At 43.5% G+C, this 24230-nt stretch overlaps 1 protein-coding gene across 1 annotated transcript in view; it reads left to right on the forward strand.

Moving 5' to 3' along the window:
* The first annotated feature begins 8792 nt into the window (after positions 1-8792).
* Positions 8793-24230, forward strand: part of TRIM50 (tripartite motif containing 50) — a 28573-nt gene continuing 13135 nt past the window's right edge. The window contains exons 1-3 of the mRNA XM_040338338.1: positions 8793-9142; positions 14238-14704; positions 17679-17774. Coding sequence (XP_040194272.1) covers positions 14300-14704; positions 17679-17774 — 501 coding nt within the window. The 5' untranslated portion in view covers positions 8793-9142; positions 14238-14299. The remainder of the gene's footprint in view (positions 9143-14237; positions 14705-17678; positions 17775-24230) is intronic.

The following is a 24230-nucleotide window of genomic DNA, read 5'->3' on the forward strand; positions in this document are numbered from 1 at the left end:
TTCTTATCTCCTTTTTGCCAGTGCCACCATTCATCTTTATCGATTTACACTTTCCTGTCTCCTACTCCATTACCCCCTTTCTCGTTTACCTGTTTTGCTTCTTCTGTGTCTCCTTTACTTGTCTCCCGATCTGATGGCTTTACTTCACACGTGTCTTCCTCCCTCCTGTTGTTTTTTGAATGGACGTAATCTGTCTGGGTGGGCGGGGTCTCCAGACGTCATACGTCATCAGCGGCCCCAACCCTGGCAGCGTCGGCGTTGCCTAGCTACTGCAGGCAGCAGAGCGTGTGCGGGGACAGCAATAGCTGTTTTGATTGGATCCAACCTGCTTCCTAGCAACCACGGATCCCTGCACAGCACTCATGCTGTTCAGTGTCTCCGGCTTCTCCCAGCCCTGCTCTGATGATAGATGACATTGGGCAGGAGAGCCTGGAGACTAGAGGAGACACAGGCACAGCCGCATAGAGGGAGGTAAGCGGTGACCGCGGCCTGTGTTAACCCTCTCCAGGCCGCGGTCCCCGCTTACCTCCCGCTGTGCGGCCCGGTCATAAACAAATATCGGACTGCGGGCCCCCCCGAACCTCACTCAGCTGCGGGCCCCATAGCGCCCACGTGGGTCGCTATGGCGGTAGTTCCTGCCACGGCCATCCACTACAATGCTATTTCTAGCGATCCACCCGGGGGCCGGATTAAAAGGTCCGCCGGGCCGTGTACGGCCCGCGGGCCGTAGTTTGCCCACCTCTGGTCTAGATGAATAAAAACATATGATAAATTTTACATTGCAATTAAAGGAAAACAAATTCATACTATATACTTATAAACACTGGTAGTCCATAGGGCATACTGGGGATTTGCCCAGTGGGCCAGGGCCACCGGGCCAATTCTCCTTGTGGGGCCTAAATCTGAGCTTCCCCTTGAGCCCTCACTGCTCACCCATCCTCTCTGCAGGCGTCCACTAAGTTCACGGCCAGCTGTCGGGGATCGAAGTGCAGAAATTAAAGATCAGCTGACCTGTGACCGTGAAGGAGAGGATCTGGAGGAGGTCTTGTGCTTGAGCTGTGACTCACAGTCTTTGAGGAAACCCCAACTCCTGATCTTGGGACAGGTGTCACAGTGACACAGACTGCCACTGGTTGACACATGGAAGGAGCCGGAGAGAAAGTGTCATTGATGATATTATGAAGAACTTGTCAGGTGTGGGAATAGCACTGGGGATAGGGGGATCGGGGATGATGGGGATGAAGGCTTCTATAGGAGGATCAGACCTTATCACTGGTGTGTGACCCCTTCGCCTGGCTGCATCCCCTCTTTTCTTCTGTACACCTGGCTCCATCCTCCCCTCCACCTGTTTGCATCCCCCCCTCTTCTGTCTACCTGGCTCCATCCTCCCTCCACTTGGCTGCATCCCCCCTCTCCTCTGTCCACCTGGCTCTGTCCTGTCCTCTACCTGTCTGCATCCTCCTTCTCCTCTGTCCACTTGGCTCTGTTCTCCCCTCCACCTGGCTGCATCCCCCTCTCCTCTGTCCACCTGGCTCCATCCTCCCCTCCACCTGGCTGCATCCCCTCTCTCCTATGTCCACCTGGCTCTGTCCTTCCCTCCACCTGGCTGCATCCCCCCTCTCCTCTGTCCACCTGGCTCCATCCTCCCCTCCACCTGGCTGCATCCCCCCTCACCTCTGTCCACCTTGCTCCATCCTCCCCTCCACCTGGCTGCATCCCCTCCTCTCTTTTGTCCACCTGGCTCCGTCCCCCCTTCCACCTGGCTGCATCCCCTACTCTCTTCTGTTTACCTGCCTCTGTCCTCCCCTCCACCTGGCTCCATCCTCCCCTTCACCTGGCTGCATCCCCTCCTCTCTTCTGTCCACCTAGCTCCGTCCTCCCCTCCACCTGGCTGCATCTCCTCCTCTCTTCTGTCCACCTGGCTCTGTCCTCCCATCCACCTGGCTGCATCCCCTCCTCTCTTCTGTCCACCTGGCTGCATCCCCTCCTCTCTTCTGTCCACCTGGCTCCGTTCTCCCTTCCTCTCTTCTGTCCACCTGGCTGCATCTCCCCTCTCCTCTATCCACCTGGCTCTGTCCTCCCCTCCTCTATTCTGTCCACCTGGCTGCATCTCCCCTCTTTTCTGTCCACCTGGCTCTGTCCTACCCTCCACCTGGCTGCATCCCCACTCTCCTCTGTCCACCTGGCTCCATCCTCCCCTTAACTTGGCTGCATTTCCCCTCTCCTCTGTCCACCTGGCTCGCGTTCGAACATATTGACCAGAGACGATTTGGAATACACAGATGCATTCAATCCAAAGTGTCGGGTCTGACACTTATGAAATGTGAGTGAATTTTTTTAAATGTTTTAATCCTTTAAAAAACTTGATCACACTATTGGAGCCTCATTCTTCACTTTTACACATATGTGGGTCGTGGCACGAGATCTGGAGAGGACAGCTTGCAGTTCAAGCAGCTTTTTGGATTAAAGCATTTATTGCTTAACCACTTCAGCCCTGGAAAATGTTACCCCCTTAATGACCAGAGCATTTTTTGCGTCGCTTTAACTGACAATTGCGTTGGCATGCAACGCTGTAGCCAAACAAAATGTAATCCTTTTTTCCCCACAAATAGAGCTTTTATTTGGTGGTATTTGATCACCTCTGCGGTTTTTATTATTTGCGCTATAAACAAAAAAACAAAGCAATATTTTTTACTTTTTGCTATAATAAATATTTCCCAAAAATTTATAAAAAAACTAATTTCTTCCTCAGTTAAAGCGGAGCTCCACCCTCAAATCAAACTCTGCATCAGCACTTTAAAAAAAATTTCATTAGCCGATTAAAAAAAATAATTTTTTTACATACCTTAACCACTTAACACCCGGACCAAAATGCAGCTAAAGGACCCGGCCAGGTTTTGCAATTCGGCACTGCGTCCCTTTAACAGACAATTGTGCGGTCGTGCGATGTGGCTCCCAAACAAAATTGGCGTCCTTTTTTCCCACAAATAGAGCTTTCTTTTGGTGGTATTTGATCACCTCTGCGGTTTTTATTTTTTGCGCTATAAACAAAAATAGAGTGTCAATTTTGAAAAAAATTCTATATTTTCTACTTTTTGCTATAATAAATATCCCCAAAAAATATATAAAAAAAACATTTTTTTTCCTCAGTTTAGGCCGATACGTATTCTTCTACCTATTTTTGGTAAAAAAAATTGCAATAAGCGTTTATCGGTTGGTTTGCACAAAATGTATAGCGTTTACAAAATAGGGGATAGTTTTATTATATTTTTATAATTTTTTTTTTTTACTACTTATGGCGGCGATCGGTGATTTTTTTTCGTGACTACGACATTATGGCGGACACTTCGGACAATTTTGACACATTTTTGGGATGCATTAAAAAAGCATTGTTTATTGTGAAAATGACAATTGTAGTTTGGGAGTTAATCACAGGGGGCGCTGATGGGGTTATGTGTGACCTGAAGTGTGTTTACAACTGTAGGGGGGTGTGGCTGTAGGTGTGACGTCATCGATTGTGTCCCCCTATAAAAGGAATCACACGATCGATAACGCCGCCACAGTGAAGAATGGGGAAGCTGTGTTTACATACAGCTCTCCCCGTTCTTCAGCTCCGGGGGCTGTTCGCGGGACTCCAGCGGCGATCGGTCCGCGGGTTCCGCGGTCCCGATCACGGAGGTTCGGACCGTGTCGCGGGCGCGTGCCCGCGACCCACGGCTGGACAAAAGCACAGCACGTACGTGCATGTGCCAAGCCGTGCCATTCTGCCAACGTATATGTGCAGGAGGCGGTCCGTAAGTGGTTAAAACTGTTGTTGCTAGGCAGAACTCCTAGGGCCAGATTCACGTAGATCAGCGGATCTATAGATCCGCTCGATCTACGTGATTTAAGATCCGCTCCCGCAAGTTTGAGAGGCAAGTGGCTAATTCACAAACCACTTACCTCCAAACTTGCGGCGGCGGATCCTAAATCCCCCGGCGGAATTCAAATTCCGCGGCTAGGGGGAGTGTACTATCTAAATCAGGCGCGTTCCCGCGCCGATTTAAATGTGCATGCGCCGTCCGGGGAATTTCCCGGCGTGCATTGCTCCCACTGACGTCACTAGGACGTCAGTGGTTTCGACGTGAGCGCGACTTGCGACGCGCGTGTTTGTGAATCGGCGTACGCAAACGACGTTAGAAAATTCAAATTTGACGCGGGAACGCCGGCTATACTTAACATTGGCTGCGCCTGATAAAAGCAGGGGTAAGTATACGACGGGAAAGCCGCTACGGAAACGTCGTAAGAAGACTGCGTCAGGTCCGCGTACGTTCGTGAATTTGCGTATCTCGCTGATTTACATATTATTCAAGGTAAATCAGCGGGAGCGCCCCCGGCGCCATTTTTAAATAGAAAATAAGATCCGACAGTGTAACACATTGTAACACTGTCGGATCTAAGCCCTATCTATGCGTAACTGATTCTATGAATCAGGCGCATAGATAGGACCAGTGTAAGTCAGAGATACGATGGTGTATCTGTAGATACACCGTCGTATCTCTTTGTGAATCTGGCCCAAAATCTGCATTCTTCCTGCACCGCGGTGCTTCTCCTTACTAGCCTACGCCGCACAGACTCCTGGGAATGTAGTGTCATAATTTCCCAGGAGTCTGAGCGCTCCTAATTGCCGAAATATCGCGTGATTTAGGTTCAGAAAATTACACGATTGGTGCTGTTTACATGACGGTGAGTCATTAAAAGCTCTGACTATCTCATCCTCCAACCAATGGGAGGTCAGCTGGCAGACAAAAGTGCAGCATTTTTTTTTATTTGTAATGCCAGTGATATGTGATTTTTATCAGGACTGCGACATTGCGGCAGACAGATCGCCCACTTTTGACACTATTTTGGGACCGTTGGCATTTATACAGCCATCCGAGCTAAAAATAACCACTGATTACTGTGTAAATGTCACTGGCAGGGAAGGGGTTAAACACTAGGGGGCAATCAAGTGGTTAAGTGTTTTCCCTCAGTGTGTTCTAACTGTAGGGGGTGGGCTACCACTCACATGACAGAGATCACTGCTCCCCATGACAAGCAGCAGTAGATCCCTGTCATGTCACTAGGCAGAACAGGGAAATGCCTTGTTTACATAGGCACTTCCCTGTTCTGCCTCTGCTCGTTGCAATCATGGCCTGCCAGTGGACATCGAGTTCACAGTACCCGCTGGCACACTCCCGAGATGGTGCGCATGCGCCCGCAAACCTACTTTTGCAGGCTCGCAGGATTGCCATTCTGCCGATGTAGGATTGTGGGCCTGTCGGCAGACGGTTAAAGGCGCAGCTGCTGGTTTATAATCTTACCAGCCACGACTGGTGAAGATCACACTGGGTGTCATATTCACAAAATCGATCGACATACAAGATATCACTGAGTGTCACACATTTTTCTACATTGATGAACTTTATGATTATCACTTTTAATATATATTTTGTTTTCCGTTTTTTTTTTTTTTTTGTCATTTTATTTATATATTTTAATATTTTCTTATTTTTTTTTTTATTACTATGGACTTGTTATATCATCTAGTTACACTATGAAATGTACTGTATATGTTATAGATTGGTATTTATTGTGAGCACTATTTGCACTTTATTTTTATTTTTTTTATTTTTAGGTCTTATTTATGGTTATCTTCTTCACTATAGGGGTATATTTATATTTAGAGGGGTGACTTATAGGTTTTTTGGCTCATCGCTGCTTTCCTTTTTTCTTTTTCTTTTGTTTCTCCTCTCTTCTGTCCAACTGGCTCTGTCCTCCCCTTCACCTGGCTGCATCACCTCCTCTTTTTTGTCCACCTGGCTCCGTCCTTTCCTCCATCTGGCTGAATTTCCCTCTCTCTTCTGTCCACCTAGCTCTGTCCTTCCCTCCACCTCGCTGCACCCCCCTCTCTCTTCTGTCCACGTGGCTCCGTCCTCCCCTCCACCTAGCTGCATCCCCCCTCTCTTCTGTCCACCTGGCTCCTCCTGGCTTTGTCCTCTCTTATCCTTTATCCACCTTGATGCAGGACAATTGCCCCGAATGGGACCACGCTAGGCAAGTTTGTGGAGGCAAGTGCCAGATGCTTTTGTTTTATTTAACCATGCCCCTTTAAATCCCTCCCACTGTTAACACAATTTGGCCACCCAAAGGTGTCCCAGGTCTTTTACAATTCTATAGTGTACTGTATACTAAAAATGTGTGTAGCCAGATTCATCCATTTGAAGCAGGTTAAATATAACTAAAATACATCAAGAAAATTGTCATTATTTGTAATATGTTTTAAAAATCAAATAAAAAAATGGACTGCGTAATCTAAAATACCTAGGTTTGATTTTTTGTCCCAGAATGGTGAAGAATGTTATGGAGGCTGCAGCGATAAAATGGACAAAAGGTAGGAGACACAGGAAGCCGGAGAGGTAAGTATAACTGCTCTTCCCTTCCACAAAACCTCAGGTAAGGTTTTTTTTTTTAGGAACAAACAAGTTGTCATTTAACCACTTGCAGGCCAGCCACCGTAATTGTACTGCAGGCAGGCGACATGTGCAAGCACAGTGACGTATATGTACATCATTGTGCCTGCTGCGGGGAAAGGACTCCTGTGACTTCTGTATCCACCGGACACAGCGGATTACCGTTACGGTGTTACCAGTTGGTAAACGGGTATCATGTGACTGATATGATTGGATATAGTCATCACATGATAACAATGTAATCGACCTGTCATGAATGGTTTAATGGCTTTAAGAGCCTTGATGGTTATACTAATCAAGAGGAAACTATTAAGACACGACTGGATCAGACAGCCAGATAGCTAAGGAAAGTTTAACAATGAAGGAGCACAAATTCTGGAGGGATAAAACTGCCTTCCAAGAAGGCAAAGCATATCGTTGGCATAATAGGAACACAAGGACACGCCCCATGACAAATGTAATAAAATCAGCAAAAGGAGAAAGAGGGTCGAATATGTATTTAAATTCCTCTGTTTCTTCATCTTTACAGCTAAGCTTTGAAGGAAAAAAAAAAAGTCTCAGAAAAAGAAATGGAGATTACCCAATACTGTATCTAAAGTTCCAAAAAAACGCATGGTGGAGGAATCTTCTAATGCACTTTCTTCTCTTCACTTCCCTAGGGGACCCTAAGGTACTCAGGTAACTGACACATGCGGTGGCCCCTCTGGGCAATCTTTAAACAATAACTCCAGAGAAATCGTGAGGCAAGTTATGGCTGACGCTTTTTTCGACCACACCCTGAATCAGGAGGACAATCTATCTTAGAACTTGACGGGGAAAACGATGTGTTTCGCCCGTCGAGTTTCTCGGTCGTGTGTACGCGGCCTGAGTCTTCCCATCCCCCTGATGAGAAACCCTCCAAAAAAGGATGGTAGCTCACCATATAATTTAAGCCAGGGGGCCAGGTGGCATCCAAGTATACTATCCAGCGTGTCTCACGTTGGAGCCCAATGTTATTAGGTATACGCTATCCAGGGCAGCCATCACAAATTTTGGGGCCCCTTACACAGCTTTAGGCAGGGCCCCCCTGGAGCAGAGAACTGGGGGGGGTTGCTGATGAAAAAAAATACTAATTTTTTTTTAAACAGGAGGGGGCCGGGCCTGTAAGGGGCCCCCTGGGGAACATTGGGGCCCTTTACAGGTGTAATGCAAAAAAAAAAAAAAAACATTTAAAATAAGAAAAATCGGGAGGGGGGCTAGCCGGGCCCTCTAGGGGCCCTGGGGACCATCGGGCCCCTTACAGGTGTAATTAAAAAAAAAACAGGAGGGGGGCCATCCAGGCCCCTTACAGGTGTAATGCCTGTACCCCCCCGATGGCGGCCCTGATGCTATCCTGATGGCCCATCTATGAACTATTGTGGAATTATCCTCTGTATTGATGTGCCTTGTCGTTTTGGTGTTCCTGCCCTCTCAACCTCTTGTTTATGCATTTCCCTCCTGGCTGGTGAGGTAACCTTGCCTTGTGCATAGTGTAATCTATATATGAGTATTGGTTAAATCCTTCCTTGGGAGGAATTGCTATGTCTGGGGGTATTTTGGTACACTAATGCATTGTGATGAACTTTTCATGTTTTTAAGGGGTGTCTATTACTTATACTAGGCAAACTTTTTGTATGGAATTTTATAAAAAGTTAACTTTAAATTTATGATGTTGTATGGATAATTATTCTAAGAGGAGATTTCAGCACTTATAAAGTCCCAACTCTTTTTCCTTTGTGTATACTACTTTCATGTTTTTTTGTTGTTGTAGACATGTAGCAGAATAAGTTTTGGCCTAAATGTATGAAGATTTATTATTATTATTATTATTATTATTATTATTATTATTGAATATGTTTTATAGCAGAAAGCAAAAAAAATTATATTTTTTCCCCAAATTAGTTTTTTCTCATTTATATAATAAAAAACCCAGTGGTGATCAAATGACACCAAAAGAAAGCTCTATTTGTGCGAAAAAAATATATAAATTAAATTTGGGTACAGTGTTGCATGACCAGGAAATTGCCAGTTAAAATGGTGTAGTGCCGAATAGCAAAAAATGGTCTGGCCATGAAGGAGGTAAAATCTTCCGGAGCTGAAGTGGTTATTATAAAGTTTGAAACCATTCCTACGCCATCTTTGTTCTGAGGATCAGTCAAGTGCTGAGTTTGAAGACACAGGCTGCCAGAAAGGTAAACAAGTAGAATCCTTTTTTACAGTGGGGGTTTACGTAGTTTAATAAGTAACTCTGTGGTGACAGGGTCACTTTAACATGAAAAAATATATTGGATAGTAGATACTCTTGAAATAAATGATTTTTTTTTAACTATTAATAAAATATTTTAACTTTCCGTATTTTCTTCCTTCTACAATCTGCATTCTCAAGTTTTATCACAGACACACCCTTTAATTCTATTGGTAAAATTAATATTCTACTGTTTACATAAAGAGATGTTTCAGGGTTAATATTCGCTTGGTGTTATCCAATCTGATTGTTCCTCTTGGTACCTCCTTACCGCTAGAACAAGTACAGGAAGCACACCTCATATGACCAGCAGATAAGAAGGCAGCAGAGTCAATACGCAGAAGTATAACGCACATTCCTGCAGTTTGGCTGCTACTCTGGAAAACAGGTATGTTTCTGGACTATACAAATGAATATGCCACTCATAGAAGTATAAAATCATAATAAGTTGTCTAATAGTTTGTATATCTTGAATAGGAAAGTATGCTTTAATTTTCAACATCAAATATCCAAACAGTATTTTATGCTAGATTTTCTATCACTCTTGCATTTTAATTGCAGCTTTCCATAGTAGTTTAGCAAATAAATATGCTTCAAAACTTTATTATCCAGTAGTTCAGATGTTCAGAACAATGATGTTCCCCTGCCCACAGCAGCTAACCAGATTTTAAGTTTCATCATTAAAATGTAAATATCATCTGATTTAAAATTGGTTGGTTTGCATAGCTGTTATCCAATCAGTGATCTTGCTTTGTATGTTTTATTATAATTAGTGTTTATTTTGCACATTGATTTGTTTATTGGAGATTTGCCATTAAAGTTCATGTAAAATATTTTATGTTTACAAACAGTTTATTGAAAAATAAGTCTCAATACAGTTTAAACGAACATTGGCAAGAAGTACAAAAATATATATAAATATTTTATATAACAAGAAAACAAGGAACTTAGTTCCCTGACAACTATCACTGCTGCGAGAGAAGGGAACAAATGTAATGATAAAAATACGATACATGGAAGTGAACAGACTTCATCAACTTGGCAAATATTGAATTCAAGTCTCTTTTGCTTCTTGAGTCAAACCTGTTTGGCCTGAAATTTTCAAAACCTTGAAAAACACAGATATCAGTTTTGGGTAGACTAATTCTTTAAAGTGGATGTAAACCCGATTCATGAAACTTGAGCTGGGCACATATATCTGCAGTATTTTGTTATCTCTCTTCAATGAGCTAAGTCCCATAGCTCTCTTCTGTTCCTCTGTTATCACCTTGATAATTCCTGACAAATTTTGGGACACTTTAGACAAAAGCAGCCTAAATATTCAGTCCAGGGAGGTTGCTAAAATAGATTAGCAGGGAACAGATCCTATTACAAAACACCTCTGAGAGTCTCTGCCTATGATGAGAGGGGTGTGTGCCTTTCCTCCAATCAGCAATGTTAGCTATCTTGGCTGTATGCACAGACATCACACTCTGTGTTAACCAGGAAGAGAAAATCTCCTAACACGATCTCAACTTTCTAAACAGTATATAAATGTGAACACAGCAGATATATAGTACATGTAAAACCTATGTAGGGAGATTTGGTTCACCCCTGTGTCTCATCTGAGGCTGTTCACTTCACTGGGTGTATGGAGGGTTTACATCCACTTTAAATGATTTTTAAATGGCCTGGTCTTCAAATGGTTGAAACAAGCTCATGGCTGCAGCTGGAGCCATGAAATTGCTATAATTTTTTACAGCCAGTTTGATCGAATAAAGGGAAATATGAAAATATATAAACATATTAATAATGATTTTTAAGCTGATACTAAACATGATATATTTACCTGCTCTGTGGTTTTGCGGATAGCAGCCCAGATCCTCCTCTTCTCAGGTCCTCTGCTGGCTCTCTTTGCTCCTCCCTGTCCCGAGTGCCACCATAATAGCAAGCTGCTTGCTATGGGGACACTCATGCAAGCTTGCTATCGAGCCCCGCTCTGTGTGTCTATAAGACACACAGAATAGGGTTCGGCCCTGCCCCCCTTGCTCCTCACTGGCTGTGATTGACAGCAGGGGAAACCAATGGCTCCCGCTACTGTCAGCTGAGATACCAGCTTCTTTCATGCACATCGGTGGATGAGGATTGGGCTTGGGAAAGTATTATGGGGGCTGTGGGGGGTGCTGCATACTGAATGTTTTTTACCTTCATGCAAAGAATTCATGAAGGTAAAAAACCTTTAGGCTTTAAAACCACTTAAAGCGGGGGTTCACCCTGTTAAAAAAAAAAAAATGTTTTTTTTTATTATTCCATTACTTTCGGCATCGTAGCGCGAGCTACGGTATGCCGGTCCTAAATTTTTAATCCCCGTACTCACTGTGCTATCGTTGATTGAAGAATCCGGGGAATGGGCGTTCCTATGGTGAGAGAAGGTGATTGACGGCCGGCCCTGGCACGTCATGCTTCTCCGGAAATAGCCGAAATAGGCTTGGCTATTCACGGCGCCTGCGCATAGCCTGTGCGCAGGCGCTGTGAATAGCCGAGACCTACTCCGGCTGTCTTCGGGGAGCGTGACGTGCCAGAGCCGGCCGTCAATCATCCTCCCTCTCCATAGGCACGCCCATTCCCCGCGGGAGTCGGATTCTTCAATCAACAATAGCACAGTGAGTACGGGGATTAAAAATTTAAGACCGGCATACCGTAGCTCGCGCTACGATGCCGAAAGTAATGGAATAATGGGGTGAAGGAGGGTGAACTACCGCTTTAAAGATGAATATGAAATAACACAATAAATATGCTTAAATAAATAGTAAATGTTACATAGTACATGACATTTTTAACACGTGAATTATATTGTGTGAGCTGTTGAAAAGATCATTGTATATTTTCACATGCATTGAATAGCAAAGAGTACTGTACATGTGGAATAGTTATATGCTTAAGGTGGTTGTAAACCTATATGTGAACAAAGTATATCCCTCTATAGTGTGTGTACTTGTCTCCATCCAGAGCACTACGTGTCCTTTCTATCCACTGCCTTGTTCCTCTGCTATCTGCATGAGTCACTTCTGACAAATTTTCATGACACCAAGAGGTAAAAAGGTGACAGGAAAGGGAGCTTCCATACATAGCATGTGATTGACAGCCTCAGCTCTGTTCATGTGTGTTGTGTGAAAAGGGGGGGGTTCATTCCCTTCAATCAGCTCTCTCAATAAGTTTTAGCACCCTGCTTTCTGAAAGCTCAGAAAAGCTGTATGAATGATGCACTTTGAACTACTGTAGAGAAGTGAGGAGGATTTGTTTCATATCTGTGTATCACCTGAAGCCAGTCACTTCACTGGGTATATGTAAGGGTATCCAGTCACTTAACATTTGCTTGGTGTGCTATAATTTACTAAGATGAGGGCATACTGATAATGCAGGATAGGCAGGCTTGGCATACACAGCTTAATTCCTCCGATGGCTGGTAGTAAAATGACATGTAGTAAACCCAACATAGGGCAGGAAAGAGTAAGCAACTTGACTTAAAGTGTTTATTTTTTATAGTTTATTCTTAAAGCGGGGGTTCACCCAAAAATAAACATTCTTACATTAGCTATATGCCTCCAGCATACTGCTAACATCTGCAGTATGCTGTTTCTTTTTTTTTTTTTTTGTTGGTACTTATTGTTATACGAGCCGTTGTTATCCGGCTCCGAGCGGGGGATTACTTCCGGGTAGAGGCGTTCCTAAGCAATGAGGAGTTGATTGACGGGCTGCCAATTTCGCGTCATGCATTCCGAAAATACCCGAACTCACACTCGGGTGTTTACGGCGCCTGCGCAGTCAGCTCTACACGGCAGGCGCAGGCGCCGTAAACGCCCGAGTGTATTTTCGGAAGGGGTGACATGCCTTAGCAGCCGTCAATCAACTCCTCTTCGCTTAGAAACGCCCATTCCCCGCAGGATTTCCCGCTCGGAGCCGGTAAACAAGGGCTCATATAACGATAATTACAAAAAAAAAAAGCATACTACAGATGTTAGCAGTATGCTGGAGCTAATGTGAAAACGTGGATTTTTGGGTGAACCTCCGCTTTAAGTGTATGTTGAGTTTTGGTTAGCATAGGTAAGTGTTACAAACTTCGTCAAGTTTTTATAACTGTCTGTGTCCCCACTGGGTTGAGGGGAAATTCAATATTTTGATGTTGGCACCTCAATATTATGATGTTGGCACCTCAGCAGATGAAGGGAAAATCTTACATTAGGCCTCATTCACGCAAAAGCAAATAGGGCTGTTAGCAGTTTCCTGCAGGAAGAATTTGCAATTTTATGCAGCTGGAATCAGAGGCAGAAGAGAACAGCTATGGCAACTCTGCTTGTAAAAAGCAATCAGAGGCTGACATGAGCCACTGCTGGTTACCTGGGGTTAGGAGCAGATGATCAGCCCTGACGACTATCGATAATCCCATTGTACAAGTTCCTGGAATAGAGGGATAACAACCAGATCAATGTACACACAATGGATCCTCAAGTCACATACAAGCAATTTTATTCAGAGATCATATCACAGCAAAAAAAGGTGCAATGTTTCAGGGCCAAGCAGGCTGTCAGATAATCAGTCCTGGAGGCAACCTGTCTGCATCCAGGGCTCGTCATCTATCCTCAGCCACAGGTAACCACTAGATTTATGGATACATGAGGACATTGGCAGACAGGCACCGGTCCCCACAGCTGTTGTTGCCTTGTACACGCTGTGCTGCTGCAGCTGTTCACACACACCTTTGTAGTTTCACCACAGCTGGAGGGCCGAGGTTGCCTACCCCTGTCTTATGCTCTCTAAGGGGAGAGAGAAAGTGTGAAATGGGGGAAGAGGAGAAAAAAAACGGTAAAGGAAAAAGTGGAATAAGAGGGCAAATGAAAAATGCAGGTATCCATGGTGGGGGGCGACGGATCCTCAAGTCAAATTAAAATGTATATTTTAATTGTATTCTGGTATTAATAAACCAAAAATGTTTATTGGGGCTTCTATCAGTGACATCTTCACTCCAATCCATGTAGTAGAACTGCACTTTTTGCAGCAGTAGTTTCAAGCTCTCCTCATGTTGACAGGTGTGTAAATGTAATTAATGGGTGGTAAGATTGCCTCCCTGGAGTCCTGAGACATAGAAGAAGTACATAGCTTAACCTCTTGCAGCCTGTCCAAAACTCATAGCAATTTTAACCCAGATCAACCTGCTTCTACTTTCAATACCTCCAACATAGGATACTGTGTGGGGCTTAAGAAAGGAAAAAAAAAACTTTATTTGTGTATGCTGATCCCATTTCATGTTTTTGCACAAGAACAGGCACTGCTATTCTATGCTATTGCTGAAGCTTTTGCTGTACACACTGTTCTTGTATGGTACATTCAGTTTGTTTATATGCAGATAAGTACATGTTAGAGATAAAGGAGTTTATTACATTATCAAACCCATTTGTAAGATGATTGATAAAAAAAAGTCATGGATTTTTTTTTTTTTTTTTAAGAAAAACAAGTTTACGTGATATCTACCTGTTGGTGTTATACTGCAGATACTGCACAGAGAGGTATGGCTTTCAGTATAAGCCTCCCTTTACTGGAGAACCAGTTGACTTGTCCAATATGCCTGGAGGTATTTAAGGACCCGGCCATGCTGCAGTGTGGACATTCCTACTGCAGAGACTGTTTATGGGGGTTGATGAAGGAATCCCACATCATTCTGCTGTGCCCTGTGTGCCGCCAAGAAGTGGACTATAGTTCCTCACCTCCCAATGTTACATTAAAGCGCCTCATTGAGACTCTGAAGGTATTAGGTGAGGAGCAAGCTGCTTGTGAGACATGCCCAAATCACAATAACCCCCTCAGCCTGTACTGCGAGCAAGACCAAGAAGTTATCTGTGGCCTTTGTGGGACTATTGGCGACCACAAGCATCACCACATCACACCACTCACAAGTGTGTATAGTCGAATGAAGGTATGCATACACAGTCCTACTATATTAAAAAAAAATATATAGATTTGAATGTATGGGGATATTTCATGTGATAGTAAAAATCTTTTCACCTAAAATCTGTACACAGTGGGTAATTTTTGTATAGAAAATAAAATATGGTTTATCAAATACATCTGTAGTCAATGCTTTCAGCATTTTGTAGTCAGCTAGTAATGTGTAGATGCATGTTTCATGTATTTGCATGCCTTTAGGTAAAGCTTTACACTAAGGAGCACAGTGGCCATGTTATGGCAAGTTAACTATAATTATTAAAGCTGCAGTCTAAAAAAATAATACACACTTCAGAGAAGTAATCATATTGTAACAATCAGAAAGTGTAAATTTAGAATATGCATCTTCATATTTATCTGACTACATATTTAAATATACTTAAAGTATATATATTTTGTCTTGAAAATATGACAAAATATGTATACAAAACACTATAGATCCCCTTTACATATGCCAATAAAAGCAGTCATATTCATATGTAGTCCCTTGTTGAATTTAAAAGTGTCACTAAACTCAAGCCTAACTAAGAACTGGCTGGTCACATTCTAACTTTCAGTGAAAGTTTGAATCTGATTGGTGGCTGTAGGGAAAAAGGCCACAATTATTTGTCAGGTCCTTTAATGTTAGATCCAAAAACAGTGTAAAATGCTCAGATCGAGAGAAGACATATTAAACTGATTCACCTTTTTTTTTTAATCACAAATCTTCCAAAATGATATGAACTTTACAGTGATCCCCAGATATAAGAGTTTATTTTTTCAGTCAAAATTGTGGAAATAACCTAACATACAATGCGTTAACAAAATAAAGAAACTCTTTTATCTGAAGATCCACTTGCAGTTTATCTCATTTTGGAAGATACCAGAGTAGGCATAACTTGCCATCAGATGTCATACATGCTGCATGTGCATTTATCAACAAGCACTGGGCCACCTAAGACTTCATGCAAAATGATTGACTTGATTTGTGGCTAGGTGACATAGTAGGTCAGCAGCTTTGGCCAATACAAAAGGATCCTTTCATGCTGAAATAGTGATCCAAGAGTTCTAATATTCCAAACTAGCCTGACTTAAAACATCAAAATAAAAATACTCCCCCCCCCCCAATATAATAAATCAATTTATATAAAAACAGTGTACATTTCATTTAAAGAGCCTGGCAGTATGAACATACTGTGGTGGAACATTTATTATATCAAGGGAATTTTTCTTTATTAATTTTGACTCACTGGGAAAATTTCACTTACTCAGGAAACAATTGTTGATCAAGGGCAACTGTAAATAAAATCCCTGAAATGAAGGTAAAGTAGCACAATTCTAAAGCAGGTACAAAGCAGAAATTGAATTTCAGACAAAACTTTCGTTGTTTTGGACAGAGTAAATAAGGGCAAAATCTATTTATTTTTTGAAATTTCATGTGGAAGCCCCAGACAAGATTTAAAACCCAGGGTTCTACTGTTTCCTCACTCTATCCAAAACTCAAAATAAAGGTGCCGTTGGAAGTAAATTCTAATAACAACGGTGATGTGTTTGCCAATAATAAAAAGTGATGATATAGATATAAAGAATGAAATCTTCCCATAGTGAATAGCAGACGATGTTGGGCCTGACTTTGTCCATTCATTCATCATTGAAATATAAAGATTTATTAAGTTAATAAATAAGAGAAAAATAAATGAGGAGAAAATCATAGAATTTTCCATTTTACTAAATATGTGTCAAACAATATAAATGCTATCGGTTGGTCAGGTCAACCGCACCCCCAACCCCCCCAGCTGGCGGTCGGTCATCCAGTCCCGCACTTACCCCATCTAGTTCGTGGGCGTGCAGCGCTCCTACGGTGGCAGCTTCAATCGTGTCTCTTCCTCCTCCTCCTAGGCATTCAATAGGTACGCCTGTCCTTTCAGCCAATTGGGTGACGTGTCACAAGACCCGCTTTGTGATTGGCCGGGAGGAGGATCAGTGTGACAATAGTGAATATTTATTCGCTATGGTCACACAACTAGGTGGGCTCAGGGCGCAATGTTCTGCGCCCCGAGCCCACTCTTTTTTGAAGCCTACTAGAGCCTTTGGCTCTAATCACGTACTTGAAAAAGAAAACTTTGGAATACAATGCTTCCTGCATTTAGATTAGGGGGCCAGATGCATGGACAGGAGGGCTGCACCCATGCACCCCTAATGGACGGGCCACCACTGCTCCCCAGCTTGGGTTTCAAGGCACAGCCTCTCTCTGTGGCTCAGTCTTTTGCTCTGGCCCCCACAGGCTCTGTCCTCAGACCAGGCAAGCACAGCACAAGCCTGCACACACTGGGTTCCCCACACTGTCGGCCCGAAATTCACCACAGATCCCAGCAGGAGGTCTGAATCTGTTCGCTGCCCATGCAGTTCTCTCTCTCTCTCTCTCTCGAGCCTGGTAATTTGCCTGAGCCATAAGCCTCTATTCACTTGTATTGATCAGCCCCCCTTTAAGAATTACATATCCCATGATCCACTGCTGCACAGCAAATCCTCTATTTGATACTCCAATTGGCTCAAACTCTCCTGTTGTCTCACTCAAATTAGTGTTCAGAGAGAGGGGGAGAAGGAAACAATTGGGAATTTCACTGGGGAGAGGGAAGTGAAGGGAGAGAGACACATGCAACCGACAGCACACTGAGCTACAAAATACATTTCTAATTTTCTTTCTTTGCCCAGATATCATGAGGCTTGTTTGTATTGAAATTAGATTTAGTAATTAGTAGTAAATATAAGTGTTTAGCAGGTGTCACGTGTGACACTTCCCTACTTCAAAGGATTTTTGAATAGTGAATTCATCTGTTAGCAACTCTGATTGCAGGACCCCCATGGCCATCCACAGGGCCTAAACTACAGACTTTCATTTGTATAACAATGGTTGTAACATTTCACTATTTGTTGCCTAATATTTTTCATTACTTTATTTATAGGAAGATGTGTCTGCACTGATGACGGAGCTGCAAAAAGACAGAAGGGCTCTGGAGGAGCAGATAAGCAAACTCACCAACAACAAGACCCGTATAACAGTGAGTGTCCACAAACCATTAAGCATTGGAAAACATTATAGGATCAATTCAATAAATTATGACGATTGTTATTTGCCTAGGCCAGCCTGTTTCATCCAGAGTGCCTTGAAGTTTCTTCAGGGGTGCCTTGGCAAAATACCTAAAATGTTTTCATTGTGCACCATTACAACCTTCTAGCCGCCGGCATCCTAACGACCAATGGCATAATCAGTTTATAAGTAGGATGTCCGTCGCTTGTATAGCATCCTTGTTTGATTCTCCCCTGCTCCTCTCCATCAGCGTTGGGCTTACATTAGCTGAGTGATGGAGAAAAACTGAGGGAGAAGAGAAATATTTAAATACTAGTCAGTACCAGTTTTCAAAAGTGAATTTTCTTTGGAAGAATAAATCACTTCTAATGTTGGGTGTTCTACTTATGTGGATGTTGCTGCATTATGTAAAACTATTACGCTGCATTCGGAATTCCGACAAGAAAAGTTCTATGTGAGCCTTTGGTCGGAAATTCCAACCGTGTGTAGGCCCCATCAGACTTTTTCTGTCGGAATTTCCGACGGGAAAAGTTATTTTCCGAATCAATTCGATGCATGCTCGGAATCATTAAATTTCATTTTTCTCGGCTCGTGGTAGTGTTGTACGTCACTGCGTTCTTGACGATCAGAATTTTGTGTGACTGTGTGTATGCAACACAAGTTTGAGCCTAAATTCCGTCGGACCAAAGAAATCCTCCCAATGACAGAGGGAGCCACACCCAGCATTTCGTTGATCTGATCCCACACTTTAAGCGCATGAGTCGTCAGAGGAGATGTGCCATCCGACAACCCCCTGTGTTCCCGAGAGAGGGCCACATGGCGTAGGACAAGTTCCTGGTAGCCATATATTTCTCCATAGAGACCCAAAGCTTGGAATGGGTATGGAAGCACCAGTTTAGGATCCCTTGGAGAGCCATAGCTGCCCTATAGTATCTCTGTATTTCTAGGACACCTAAACCACCTGCGTGTTTCGGGCACTTCAGTACTCTCATAGCTATTGGGGTTTCAGTGAAATCCAGACAAACCCAGCTAGCATGCTAGACAGTTGGGCGGAGAAGCCTTTTGGTAAGGGCACAGGTAGCTGCAGTATCTTTGGAAGGATATTATTTTTTATAATATTAACCCTCCCCAGCCAGATGAACACAGTCTTAGTTCATACTGATAGATCTTGTCTAGCCGTAGCCAGCAACAGGGGGTAATTGGCGGTGTATAGAGTGTCAAAACGGTCCATAAGCTGGATACCCATATATCTCAGGGAGCATTTGGCCCACATAAAGGGGAATGCGGCCTTAAGGCTATTTGCCATAGCAGGGGATAGCTGAATGGGCAGGATTTCCTATTTTGTAAGATTAATTTTGAAGTTTAGAAGCATCCCAAAATGCTTGAATTCTCACATCAGGACTGTTAATGAGAGCAGGGGGTTTGTGAGGTGGAATAGTACGTCATCAGCTTGGGCTGAAAGCTTATGTTCCATGTTGCCTATCTTCAAGCCCTTGATATCAGAGTTTGCTCGTACTTCACGCAATAGGGGTTCAAGGACCAATGTGAAAAGAAGAGGAGAGAGGGGGCACCCCTGTCTTGTGCCATTTTTTGCATATGCGTTTTTACCACTTTTTTTGCTATGGATTAGTGTGAAAGTGTGCAGTTGGCAGACAGGCAGAATAGTTAAAGTCAAGGTAAAAGGCAGGGTTCAGAGAATAGTCAATATCCAATCCACGGTCACACACAGGGAAATCCAATCTAGCAGAGCAGGGCAGACAAACAGGCAGCTTGATCAGGTATTACACACTCTATCACAAGCATGAGACTACAGGCTTGGCTAGCTTAAATCAGGTTTGGTTTCCAACCAGAGACTGACCACATCAATCACCTTGCAGGTGGACAACCGAAGAAAATGTATCACAACCAAAACCAGGATGCTGGAATGATACCAGCAGCTGTCAAAGAACAGGAGCGTTTACACTCTCCTGACATTACTCCCTCCCCCCTCTGAGGAGGGGCTCACGGACCCTTACAGACAAGCTGGACACCCAGCACAGAATCATCAGGCTGGGCATAGGTCAGGGGATCAGTGAGGTCAGGTTGTTTAGCAGGTGACCTGTCACTGGAGTCAAGCTGGATAGCTGGAACACAAGCTAGATGCAGAGTGGCCTGAAGAAAAGGTTGAAGGCCTCACCCGGCCGGAATGAGGCATTCTTTCCAAAGGATGAATAGAACTTCTTAGACAGGTTTGAGCAGATGTAGTTGCAGTAGGGTGAGGCCAGGTTACTGAATATAAAAAAGCAGGAGGCTCAACTGGCATGGGTTGGAGTGAAGTAACTGGTGCAAAGGCAGACTGGACTGCATCAGCAAGCCAAAAGGTCAGAATGTAAGATATTGTGAAACTTAGAGTAAGTTTGGCCTCTAGAAGAAAAAGATTCAGACTAAGGAAATTAGCTGGAGAGGTGGCCTGTAGAGGATTCAATAAACTTGTCAGTGTCTTCTGCTACAGCAGAGTCATATAAAGACAAATGGTTATGGAAACTGGAGTCACACTTAGAAAAGTTGTCAGGATCAAGATCCAAATAGGGCTGTAATAAAGGCACATGACTGTTACTGGCCACAAAAAAGGTAAAATGGGCAACTGGTCAGCAGTTTTAATGCAGTTCTGGAGGTAAGGGACCAGGACCTAATCTCCCTTGCAGCCCAATCTATGCACGGGTTTAAGCCAAGGATAAACTAAGATAAGGGGATAGGCAGGAGAAGTTATCAAGTCGAACCTGACTCTCTCCCTATAAAATCCCCCAATAGTCAGTGTAATAGGTACAGTGCAAAGTGACCAGACCCATGGACAAAGGAAAGTTATCCACTGCTGTGCACCTTAGTCAAGGGAATTTGACAGTGTGCTAGGTCCCTATCAATGAAATTGCTAGCGGCACCAGAATCTATGAAAGCAGAGAGGTGATGAGAAAATATGGCAGAACTAAGTTGTACAGGAACAAATAGTTTATCCCAAGTGAATCTGGCACAGTATAGTCTAAAGACGCAGAGTCCACCCACACTATACTCTTGCCATTTCCTGGCTGGCCCTGGTTGCCACAATATAAGCAGTCCCTGGGATCTCCTACTAGCTTTCCTTAGAGGGTAAAGGGGTAATGCCAAGCTGCATGGGTTCCTCCTCCTGGAGAGGTTAAGAGGGCTCAGAAAGATCTGATGAAGAAGAAATTGGCAGCGTACTAGGGGGCAAAGCAACAAACCTCTCTGAACGCCTTTCCTGTAAACACCAGTCTATATGGTTTGCTACTTGCATGGTTTCATTCAATTATTTTAGTTCAGGGTAGTGTAATAAGGAGTCTTTCATGGAGTCAGATAGGCCCAACCCAAACTGGCTTCTTATAGCTGGGTCATTTCACCCAGTGGCAGAAATCAAAACAGTATCGTTCAGCTGTGCGTTTATCCTGACGTAATGACCTAAGGTTAGTTCCAGGGCCTTGAAAAATGCTTTAACTGACCCCGGGCTGGATCATCTGTGGGGAGACTAAAAGCCCAAAACTGGTGGTGCCCCTGCAACCATTTAATAATCAAGTCAACCTGCTGTGCCTCAGGACCAGAAGAATGTGGCTTAAGCTTAAAGTATACACACTCTATCATAAGTATGAAACTGCAGGCTTAGCTAGCTTAAATCAGTTTGGTCTCCATCCAGGGACTGACCACATCAATCACCTTGCAGGTGGACAGACGGAGAGAATGTATCACAACCAAAACAAGGATGCTGGAATCAGACCAGCAGCTGTCAAAGAACAGGAGCGTTAACACACTTCTAAGCGTATAGTACACTATACACTTCATTGTTTTTCAGGGTATTTTTGTGTTTTTGTATATTAATTATTTGTGGTCAATGTAGCTTGAGGCATGCTATAGATTGTGCCTTTTGCCTGCATACTTTGTGCTCAAAGGTATCTGACTTTCCCATATTGGAAATTTCAATTATGGAGGTATGCTGGCACTTTTGTCCATGTGGCATTTTAAATAATTATTTCCACCAACTTCTACTAATAAACCACAGTTCTAAATGAGCAATATTTTCCTAAAAACTTTCCATTTTGTGTGGTGTTTACTAAAATATCTTTCTGGAACTAGTGTGAGCTCATTGTGTACTTTGTAATGCTGTGACAATCCCACACAATCTGATTAGGTTGCAGTCACAATGAAACTGAGCCAGTTGTCCTTGTTACTTGTCCTTCAGAAGACTGGAGATAAGGCTTTCCTGGCACAGTGAGAGTGGTCTTGCATAAGGTGTTTAACGCCCGTCAAACAGACAATAGAAGAAAAAAGCATCTCAATGACTCATGTCCTGTGTAGGATGATATTTCAAGAACTCTTGGATTAAATTCTATACATTGTAAAGTGTGACAAAATATTATAGCTCAGATTTTCCTTGACCATTATCAGGTTTACAATAATTTTTGTTTTTCTGAAACTGTATCTGATCCCTTGAACTTTCAAATAATGGAGGTTGGCCAACTTTCTCTAATTTTTCAATGACAGATGAAGGTTTTAATTTGCCTGTGCAAATGTGTGACCCAAACAAACTACTTGTGAAACAAAATATAATCAGCGCTATATTCAAACTAAGCAAATAAATTAATCAGTGCTAGGCTTATCGTGATTGCTGCCAACACCTCTCAGAGTGTATTCACATGTGACTCTCAATTCAATACTAATAAACCAAAACTGGTGTAGCGCAACCAATATAAACAATGAAGCAATAAAACAATAATAAAAGTCCAAATAATGTGAAAAATCCATCATAATGCAACGTTAGGTGACAGTTCATAGAATTGTTAATTCATATTATCCAGTGACTTCAGTGACCACCACCTCTAGCTGGAATGCCTGCTCACCTCCATATAATGACCCCATATAATGAGTCACATAAAAATAAATCCTCCTCCTGGTGTCCCTGTACAGTGTTGACCTCCCTAGATCTCAGTCAATCGTGTGTGATCATAAAATGACAAAGGTAAACCATAGTGCTCTCTGCTACAAATATTTATTAAAATTACACACAGGGATTAAAAATACTCACATAGGTTTGTGAAAAACATGCATATCATCAACTTTTCAAGTTGATATAAAATGGAAAATACGTCCTGAATGGCGGCACCCCACACCTGTACACGTTACTCTCTCTGATGAGCTTCTTCAGCATGAATATACAGCCAGATCTAGAATGGAATGGCTTAGATCAAAGCATATTCATGTGTTAGAATGGACCAGTCAAAGTCCAGATCTAAATCCAATTGAGAATCTGTGGCAAGACTTAAAAATTGCTGCTCACAGACGCTTTTCATCCAATCTGACAGAGCTTGAGCTATTTTGCAAAGAAGAATGGGCAAAAAGGGGCTTGTCTAACATGGTGGAGTGTCCAGACATCTATTCCGGAGCTCTGCTGTAGGGAAACTGCTTAATTTCTCCTGGCCGGGTTTCTCTGTGCTCTAACTTGGGCAAGTTGATGGTGGATGGATGCCTCCTAAACACACCGGGCATGGCAGGGGGGGTAAGAAACTTTTATTTCCCCCTGGTGTACCTACTACAGCCAGTCTGGAGCCTTGGCGGAGCAGTGGCCAGATGCCACGTGCCAATATGGTGTCCCAGACTGACCCGCTGAATAGGTCTGCAGCCTCCACGCCAGGGATCCCAGAGGTTATGGTGGCCATAGCTACCTGCCAGATGGCCATTGCCTTCTACCAGACAGCCCTTACCACTAAGATTGAAACGGTTCAGCTGGACATGGGGCTCATCCGTCAAGACCTGGACAAAGTCCATTCCCGTCTGTCCATGGCAGAGGCTCAGGTAGGTCACATTGAAGACACTGTGGAGGGTAATTCTGGCATGATCCGCTCTCTACAATCCGGAATCAAGGTGCTGGAACATCGTGCCAAGGACTCCAAAAACAGATGCCGGCACAACAACCTTTATCTTATCGGCCTGGCGGAGGGTAAGAACCCCACTGTATTTGCGGAGGAGCTATTTAGATCGCTGCTCCCCGCGGCCCAACTATCACACTACTTCGTGGTTGAGAGGGCCCACCGCATGCCACCACAGCAAGACCCGCAAGGAGCCCCTCCAAGCACTTTCATCATAACTTCAGAGACCGGGATGAATTACTCAGAGCGGCTAGAGCTCCGGGTGAGCTGGTCTACCAAAATAACCGTATTATTTTTCTCTGGGGAGACCCAGAAGCTCCCTCGGTCTTTTGATTCCATCAAAGGGGGCCTATGCTCTAAGAGTATCAAATATAGTGTACTCTTCCCAGCTAAGCTGCGGGTGGTAGATGGGGAAATGATCCCCGTCTTCACCTCCCCAAAGGATGTTGTGAACTGGCTTGAGACATCCCTTTGGGATGATGTTGTGCCTGTCTGCCTTCTACATGTCCCACTGCCAC

This window comes from Rana temporaria, chromosome 2, assembly GCF_905171775.1.
Source record: "Rana temporaria chromosome 2, aRanTem1.1, whole genome shotgun sequence".
Classification (NCBI taxonomy): Eukaryota; Metazoa; Chordata; class Amphibia; order Anura; family Ranidae; genus Rana; species Rana temporaria.